Source organism: Ochotona princeps, chromosome 12 (assembly GCF_030435755.1).
Source record: "Ochotona princeps isolate mOchPri1 chromosome 12, mOchPri1.hap1, whole genome shotgun sequence".
Taxonomy (NCBI): Eukaryota; Metazoa; Chordata; class Mammalia; order Lagomorpha; family Ochotonidae; genus Ochotona; species Ochotona princeps.
In genome coordinates, this window is record NC_080843.1 from 62,617,814 (window position 1) to 62,626,719 (window position 8,906).

Consider the following 8,906-nt stretch of genomic DNA (forward strand, 5'->3'; position numbering starts at 1 on the left):
CTTCTGACGCCCATGGAAAAGAGGAATCACTTTCACTCTTCAACCCTGGGAGGGGGTCCCTGATTGTCACAGAGGTGCAAGACCAGGACCCACATGGAGGCCCCTGTGTCAACCCTCAGAAAACAATCAATGAACAAATAAGGTTAAGAAGGAGCTAGCTGAAGCAGAGGGCAGCATCGAGAGAGTTAAATTAACTGGGAACTTAGAAGTGAGCCCGATTCCCAAGGACTCCTGCTTACTCTACTAGTGAACAATGGAGGATCAGAGTCACAGGGACAGTTGTTAAAAAAACACCCCTTCCTGGAGGTCGAGCACCAGAGGGTTCCCAGCCCATGCAGGAACCCAATACCTGTTGCTTAGCGCCTTCAGGCTGCCGCGAGGGAGCAGGCCACTCCAAGTGACTTGCAGACATCAACAAGGTTAACTGCAACAGGCAGGACTGCAAATCACCACCAGCCCTCACAGGTTGTTATTGGGTAGGAAAGAATTTGATTTTTTAAAAAAGATTATTCATTTTTATTAGATATTTTTACAGAGAGGAGAGACAGAAAGAGCTTTCATTCACTGGTTCACTACCCAAATGGCTGCCACGGCCAGAACTGAGCCCACCCAAAGTCAGGTTCCAGGGGCTTCCTCACGGTCTCCCACGTGGGTATAGCGCACAAGCATAAGCAGAGAGCTGGATGGGAAATGGAGCAGCTGGGACAGGAGCCTTAGCTCATCTGGGATGCAGGTGCTCAAGTAGCCCATTGAGTCAGGCGCCTAGGGCCCACGATGGATTTAACTTTACAAGATGAAAATTTCTTCTTGTAACCTCATTAGCAAACCTACAGGCAGAAATACACCACAGAGGTGTTTCCCGTACAGGACGCGTCCTCGGCGTCGCGGGCTGGGATAGAAGCGATTTCGGGAAACTGAGCTCAGGACCCTGTCTGCAGAACGGTGTGCTCTAGCCCCGCTCTCACGTTTTTAGGGACTTCCACCCGCGGTGTGCGTGATGCAGGAACAGGAGAGGGGGCTTTTCCGGGCCTGGGCTTTGTCAGAGCCAGGTCCGCGGCTTTTTTTTTTTTTTCAGAGTAGATGTGCCGCGCTGAGCGCTGGGTTGCGTGTTGGCGCCGAATTGGAATCAAAGAGAGCGCGCAGAGACCTGAAGTGCCACCAAGGAACCTTCCCACTTGGGTTGAAGATTCTCAGGGAATTGGCAGAAACTTGTGGCACCAGCGGGGCGGGTGGAGGTGAGGCTATGCAATTGCAAAGGGGCTAGGAGCGCAGGTGGGCGTGCTCCAGGACCCGGCTCACAGAGTCCCAGTTGTCGCGCAGCCCTCGGTGCGCTCCCGCGGAGCCGGCGCTCTCTGCTCTGGGGACCGCGCTCGCCCAGACCCGTTCCCCGGGAGCTGGGGCAGGCCCACCTGCACTTTCCAGCAGAGGAACAAAGCGAGCCGGGAACGCAGAGGGAAAGCAGAGGAGGGTGGGAGTGGGACCTGGAGATCACCCAAGATGCTGTGCAGGTTAAAGGACCTCTTCTTGACCCATTCCGGGAAATCTCCGCCTCCCGGCGTCCTCCCTAGAAAGAAGGGGGCTCCGGCTTGGGGCACGGGGGGTTCCCTTCGCTCTGTCGGAGTTCACGACGGACAGGTGCACTAGGCAGCTGGCCCAGAGTAGCGGCTCAGGGCCACGCACCCGTAGGGGCCCGATCTCTCCCGCTGCGGCGGGATCTGCAACTCCTGGTGGGTGGGACTGAACCCCCTCCGCTGCTACCCCCTGGCGAAAGCAGAGGGACGCCACTCAAGTTCAAACGCGTTTCTTTCCCGGAGTTATCCGGCTTCTTTGCCCGGGGCCTCTCTGAACTGACAATAGCTCCTCAATCCCGCCACGCGGACTGGAGCCCACAGCCAGGGCTCCAAGGACATCACCTCCTGTCATCCTCAGAGGAAACCGAGAACTGAACGGTTTAATTTAGGCCACTGTAGGTGCAGAGGGTGGGACCCAAACCCAGGACCGCGGGCTCCCGCCAGTTTCGGTGCCTCAAAGAACATCTGAGTTACAGTTTCAGCCCAAACTTCAGGATCTCGGATTCGGCTTTGGGCGGTCTGAGGGCGCGAGACACCCGCGCCATCTTCCCGCGGCTTCAAGATTCAATCCCTGGCGTCCTGCATCTCTTCTTACCCTGGCGAACCATGGAACCCGCGCGGAGAAGCCCTAGTCAGTCCGCACGCCGCACCGCATTCACACATGAACCTCGGAGCCTGCGACGGGTTTGTCCGCGGATCCAAATGCTCCTGGGAGATTGCACTGGGACGTGCCTTAACCAAGACTGTGACAGCGCCAATCGGATCCACAGGAGACAGTCTGCAGCCCCCTCCGGGAGCACACGGGCTTCCGGGCCCACAGGGAGATGCCGGTGGGCGACCAGAGGGGAGCGAAGAAGACGGTAAACAGCAGCTAATTTTTGCCAAAGGATGATGGCTTTCTAGCTCGGAAATAAGCTCCTTACGTATTTTCAGTTTTGCTGTTTAAAACTCAGTAACAGTTTTCTGAAACGGCACCTGCCCCCACCTTACAGATGGAGTAGCTGAGGCCCCGCGATCTTGGGTACTTTCAGGGGTTACCTTTGGCCACTGTTTGAGGGACTGGGGTTCAAGCGCAATGATTGGCGTGAGTGGAGGGGAGGAAGGAAGAGCAAAGTTTTCCCTGCCCCCTTTCCCCTCCTTAACCGGGGGTGAGGGCATTTCTGTTCTGAAGGGCTTCAGATTTCCATCTCTGAGAAGGAAAACAACATAAAAGGGAAAAATTAAAGTAGAGCCTCTTGGAAGGGACCCAGACAGTGGATACCCTGTGGGGGTGCACAGCCCAAAGAAAGCTACAGAGGGCTGCGCAGAGGGGCCCTGTCTCCACCAACCGCAGGCAGCAGCATTCTTAGAGGAGCACGGGAAAAATGGCCCAGAAACAAAAGGCCTGCAGGAGCCCCCCAAGTTGGAAGGCAAAACAGGTTGGGCCGCGTGGTCGGCTGCCGGCTGCTGGTTTGAGCAACTCTTGGCTATACTCTTCCATTTAGCCTTCGCCAGGGCTGCTCCAACCTTCCAGCCAGAAAGCCATCTTGGAAAGAAAAAGATCATTGCATTGAAAATAAAGCAACAACGGAAACTCCCACAGCGCTTAGACTACTCCAACTCAAAACGAGATGTAGTGTTTCTTAAAGCTTCTCCCTGGTTGGTGGAGGTGTGGAATCATGCAATTGCATAACTTTTTTTTAATGCCTCCCACTTGCATACCTTTTTTAAAGCACTGGAGTCACTGCACGGTAAAAAGGGTTCATCACAAGGTAAGGGCCACCGTTTTTCATCTTCTCCCACATGAAATGTATTTATTAAGCATGTCCCATAGACATAAACTAAATACGACGCCCGGATTTCGAAAGGAGGAACCGACCCGGTCTCCACGCATAAGTTGGTAAAAAGTGGTCAGGTGGCTTCACAGGTTTAAATGACATGTTTTCTAAACCTGCCAATCACCTTGGAATAGCTGTTTCCAAGGTGGACAGGGCCATCAGCACGCCCGCAGCATAGTGGCCACAGGCGCTGAGACCCAGCGCGGACTCCACAAACTAAAAGGAAAATTTCAGAGACATTTAGATTAGTGGTCCATTGGGTGGGGGTGGAGTGGGGATCCGTTCATCGTTCTCCCTCACCGCCCAGTTCCCTACGCAAGCGTTCTGGCCTGCACTCCGGAGCGCACCGGGACGTTAGCGGGCACCCGCCTCTCCGTTGCAGTAAGGACGTGCACAGTCGATCCGGCACGAAGGCGGGAGGACCTGGGCTGGGGAAGCGTGCGACTAGGAAACAGAACCGTGGGGAAAGGAGGAGGGGCAAGGGTCTTTCAAGAGGTTTAAAAGCTCCGACGTTTCAGTGTAGGCTGAACAGCAGCAGGCTGAGGTGTTCAGTCAGCCTTCAGCTCGCTTGCTTTGACGCAATTTTGCGTTCTCGGTCTCAGTCCACGCTGGATTCTTAAAACTGGGGGGGGGGGGGGGAAGGAGGGTAGTGTTTCTTAAAACGGAGGCGAGGAGGGAGAGATGCGCCCCACCGCGGCGGACATCGCCCACTCAAAAACAAAACCAGAAAAGCCTTCCCCCGACTCCTTAGTACAAGCCACCAGGATCCCTGCTGCTCCGGGAAGGCTCACCGGCAGCTCCCCTCGGCTTCTCTACGGGCGACGTGCACAGGGAAGAACCGGCGCCCAGTTCTGTCCGCTTCAGTTTCTGGTGCTGCCGGCAGTCCCACCCGGCCCAACCGCCAAGGCCATTGCCACTGGCGGGAGCTGTGCCACCCCAGCATCTCACCGGGGTTCCTGCGGCCGCCGGGGCTGCGGCGACGTGCTAAGGCCCGGCGGCAGGCGACCCTCGCAGGCGGCGGCAGGCGCAGCTGGCCGCACAGCTCCTCCAGGCGGCGGCAGCGCCAGCAGCTCCTCGCCGGAGGTCACGGCGCAGTCCTGCTCCGGCTCCGCCACCCCGCCGCCCCCGGCCGCGGTCCCACCGACCCCGCGCTTTTTGTCCTCCTCCTTTTTCCATTTCATGCGGCGGTTTTGGAACCAGATCTTGATGTGCCTTTCGGTCAAGTTCAGCATTACGGCCAGCTCCACTCGGCGCGGTCGGGAGATGTACTTGTTGAACAGAAACTCCTTCTCTAGCTCCAGCAGCTGGGCGCGCGTGTAGGCGGTGCGCGTGCGTTTGTTCTCCTCCGGTTCAGCCATGTAGGCGCCGCCTGCGGGGACGACAGAGTGTGTGGGTGTGGGGTCCCCTGCTAGACATCCCCCCACAACCTGCCCAAGTTGCCATAGCGCTGCCAACTGCTCTTGTGCTCCAGACCCCTGCCCAAAGGTGGGCGTGGATCCACACAGCCGTTCCCTGCAACCCTATCTTGGAGGCCAGTTCTGCAGGGGCTCTCGCCTTATGCCCAGGTTTGCTTCTGTCAAGTGAGTTCATTTAACCCATGTCTGGGTTGATGCTGATTAAGATGCACACAATATTTACTGACACCGCTGTCTCGGTATAAAGAGGGCAAAATGTCTTTAACATAGGACTTGCTTAAAAACAGAAAAAAACTTTGTGCCAATGACCTATAGCAAGAAATAAATTCCCGATCACTATCAGTCCACACAATGATGTATTACGTATGATTGTATTTATGCACATAAGCATACTGACAAGCACTTCAGCCTATACCACCGACTTTGACCCCTTATGATGTTACCTAATTGCCCCATCAATTACTCCATTAAAACAATCCCAATTTCAACCTAATGAGTTGGTTCCACAATCCACTAATGGGATGCTGTCTGCTGCTAGAAATTCCCTGTGCTAATGCCTGGTTAGGAAACATCTCTTTATCCCCTGGTCATTTAGTTGCCTTTTGTTTGGTTACATTGTCATTGATCTCAACCTGGGCATCCCCAAACTAGTGCTTGTGGTTTCAACCCTAGGCAGGCAGTAGGAGAAGCCAGACTGTTCCGGGGACAGTGACCACCGGGCTGGTGCAGGACTGCTGGAGCAATTGCAGGTAGAGGCCAACAGGGAGGCCAAGGTGTCAGGAACCATGCTTGGGAGCTGGGAGGGCAGCAGAGGAGCTAGGGGGGGAAGGAGAGCAGAGAGAAGGGAGGGAGGGAGAGAGAGAAAGAGGGAAGAGAGAAAGAGAGAGTATGTGAATATAGAAGCAAACCTCAAAGGCTTCAAGCTCTGGGTCACCAGAAAGCAAAAGGGTGTCCAGTTTCAAAATCAGTGCACTACACGCACTGTTTGCCGCTTTCTGCTAGTTCTTGACCTGCTCCTTTCTGGGCAAAATACTTGCCCTGAAGCGGAGGGAGTGCTTATGCCGGATGGCTCCAAGGCCAGTGGACATTTTGCTAAGGCTGTCTGGAAAGCTTTAAGTTGAAATACATGTTTGTGTGCCTGTCTGGGAGTGTGTCTGGGACAGAATTCACTTCCTTCCATCCCACCTGGATTTCCACCAGAGCAAAGTTACATCTCGACTGCAGGTTGTCCTTGGTCTGAAAAGAGAATTTAAGAAAGCTCAGCCAGCGGAGGTCTTGACTACAACTCTCTGGGGCCACTCTGAGTTGCAAGTCTGGTGGAGGGGCTGGGAGAAGGGCACCTGTGCTGGGACCAGGCTGCCAGCAGGGAGGCAGCCTGAAGGTGGAAGCTGGAGATGGTGTTGTTGGGAGAATGTCCTGGGCCCTGGTGCTAAGGCGCAGGCTGGGGCAGTGGAGCTTGGGTTTTCAGAGAACCAATTCACACTGGTGCTTGGTTGGCACCCTTGGGCTTTGGCTGGCAAGCAGGCAGGTTCATCAACCCCGGTGGGCCGTTGGACTCCTTCGAGAAAGTTTTTCAGGACTGGTGTGTGTGTGTGTGTGGTGAAGGGTTAGGAAGGATAGGCACAAGCAGCTACCCGCAGCTTCTAAGCCAAAATGGGTCCCTTCCCTGTGGGCCCAGGGTGCTCAAAGGTCCACCAAGCCAGGACCTTCCCGCACTAGGCTGTTCCCGCGGAGCTGTGGGGCCCGCAATGCCCAGTTCTTTTTTGGGTCTTACTTCCTAAAGCTTTTCTCCTCAGGTGCAGGGGCACACCCCTGGGTGGGGGGAGCGGATATGGAAGTTACTCCACTTCTGGAAGGTTCTTAGAATCTCCCTAGCCCAGGTTCTGAGGAAGACCCTGGCATAGGGTCAGAGACAGCGAGGGCCTGGGAGGCCAGCAACTCCCGTCCCCAGCCTGCCCTGTGACAAGGAGGCCTTGCTGGGCGGGTAGCTCTGAAAGAAATTACCTACTGGGGGCCTGTGTGGGGCAGGGTGAGGGTCAGGGGGGGTCCTCATGTCTGGTAGGAGCTCAGGGTTGCCCGGGACTCCAAGGCCTGGAGGCCTGGCTAGGAACAAGACCGCACCTCCGCAGCGGCTAGCATCCCCTGGCATCCCCATGGCCCGCGTTTAGCAGGGGGTAGGGACGACTGAGGCTGAGTTTGGGCACCGGCCGTCTGGGTGTGTTGAAACCTTTATTTTAGCGAGAAAGTGACCTGGGAAGAAGCAAGCCCACAGCCCGGCCTTAATCTCCTTCTGCTCCCAAGCCCGCACTGACAGCACCCGCCCAAAGTTAGTGTCTGGCAGGACTAGCCAGATCCCACCAGACAGGGGGTGCCGAGAAATCTAGGGGCGCACTGGGAGGAGGGGTGCCAGCTCGGGTTTCTCTCCCCTTCTCGGGACTGTCAGTGGAAAGCAAAATGTAACTATTTGCAATGCAGGTGTGACCCGAAGTGGCTGCGGCACAGAAGCGATAACATTGTGTAGCTTCAGCGCACAGGCCGCGCCGGAACTCGCCTCAGCTCGGGGCGGGGGAAGGGAGCTGGGGGCTGCTTAGCGTCTCCGCCTCCCTGCCGCGGGAAAGAGCTTGGGGTGCGCGCCAGCGCCGAGGGCGGCGGGAAGCCGGGCCTCCCGCCCCTCCGAGCCGGCTGTGCCAGGGAAGGCGCAACGCCGCCGTCTTTAAATTGTCTTCGGGGGCAGCACAGCGGGGAGACCCCTTTCGCAAGCTGCTGCTGGTTGGTGGGAAAAACGTGAGCAACGCAGACGCCTCCGCCGGGAGCCGAGGGCGCGCGTCCGGCCCTTGGCCTTGCGGTGAGCCCCTTTCCCCACCCCACTCCCCGCCTTACCCCTGCAGCTTGGCCTAAACTGGACCTCCGGACACTGCCAGCGGAGTGGGTGCACTTTTTTTTTTCGGACCTTCTCAACCTTTCTGGGTCTGCCCAGTATCCTGGAGGCGGGCTAGCGCCTGTGTAGTGAAGCCGTGGGATGGGCAGGGGGCAATGAGGAGACCATGGGCCCTGAAGGCGCTCCCCCACCCATCAGAGGCGTCCCCGGCCTGGGTTAGACTCCTCCACGCGCGTTATGCGTGCTTCCCGGGCTATCAGATCCTCCACTAGCATAGAATCCCGAGTCTGGTTAGGCCTCTGCTTCCTAAGGTCTTCTGGGGGCTAAGCTGGGCTCAGCCGAGAGGCAAGCGGCTGAAACTGCCAGCACAGCCGAATTAGGCTCTGGACCAAAAAGGCGCTCCTGCGCGGGATGGCGCATCCGGACCCATAGCTGAGGAAAAAAAGAGAGAGAGAGAGAGAGAGAGAGAGAGAGAGAGAGAGAGAGAGAGACAGGATGGGTGGCTGGGGAGAGACAGGCTTACCTGCCCACTGGCCTTTCCACGCGTGAGCTTTGGTGGACTTCATCCATGGGTAGGGCAGCTGGACGCGGCAGGTTTCCTCCAGGGTGCTGGGCTCCGCTCCATCCGGGAAGGGCCCGGCGGGCGGATGGGTGAGCGCAAGCTGAGCCGGCAGGTGGTGGTGCAGGTGCGCCACGGCGGCGGGGTCGTCGGCCAGCGCGGGCACCTCGTAAGGCGAAATGTCTGGGGGACTGCCCTGCTCCAGCGCACCCAGCGCGCCGGGGAACGGGGGCGGCGGGGGCGGCGGGGGCTGGCGGCCCAGGTACAGGCACGCAGGGGGGCTGGCGCCGAACTCGGGCGGCGCCGGGCCTCGCTGGAACGCGCACGGGTCCTTGTAGAGCTGCGTGGCCGCGTAGTACTGCTCCTCGCCGTTCATGGCTGGAGCCCGGGCTCGGGGAGTCGGAGCCCGAGATGAGGGAGCTGGCGCCGGGCACTCGGCGCTCTGCGGCGCTCCCACTGCTACTGGCTTTGACAGCTCCGCACTGCTCTCCCGGGGGGAACCCGGGGACCCGCAGGGACAGGCGGGCCGGCAGCCGCGCCATAGGCTCCCCCGTGCCTCACGTGGCTCCACCCGGGGCCATTATTGGCCCGACTGACTACCTTAAGAAGTGAGGCCCAGGTTTCCACAGGCACCTGCGTGTTCAATTTTCTCTCTCAACTGAGCTT

The 8,906-nt window shown here is 57.8% G+C and overlaps 1 protein-coding gene across 1 annotated transcript; it reads right to left on the reverse strand.

The window, feature by feature from the left end:
* Nucleotides 1-4,330: 4,330 nt before the first annotated feature.
* Nucleotides 4,331-8,630, reverse strand: PDX1 (pancreatic and duodenal homeobox 1). Its single transcript, XM_004577564.2, has 2 exons — nucleotides 8,205-8,630; nucleotides 4,331-4,757 (listed from the first exon to the last, which is right to left on the reverse strand). Exons 1-2 carry the CDS (start codon nucleotides 8,614-8,616, stop codon nucleotides 4,333-4,335), a joined length of 837 nt encoding a protein of 278 aa, XP_004577621.2. The 5' UTR covers nucleotides 8,617-8,630; the 3' UTR covers nucleotides 4,331-4,332.
* Nucleotides 8,631-8,906: the final 276 nt, after the last annotated feature.

Excerpts from the sequence above, each read along its gene's own strand:
- PDX1 (XM_004577564.2), bottom strand. The coding sequence starts at position 8,616 with ATGAACGGCGAGGAGCAGTACTACGCGGCCACGCAGCTCTACAAGGAC. Across the intron at positions 4,758-8,204 it reads GTGGAAAGGCCAGTGGGCAG|GCGGCGCCTACATGGCTGAA; the intron begins GTAAGCCTGTCT and ends TCGTCCCCGCAG.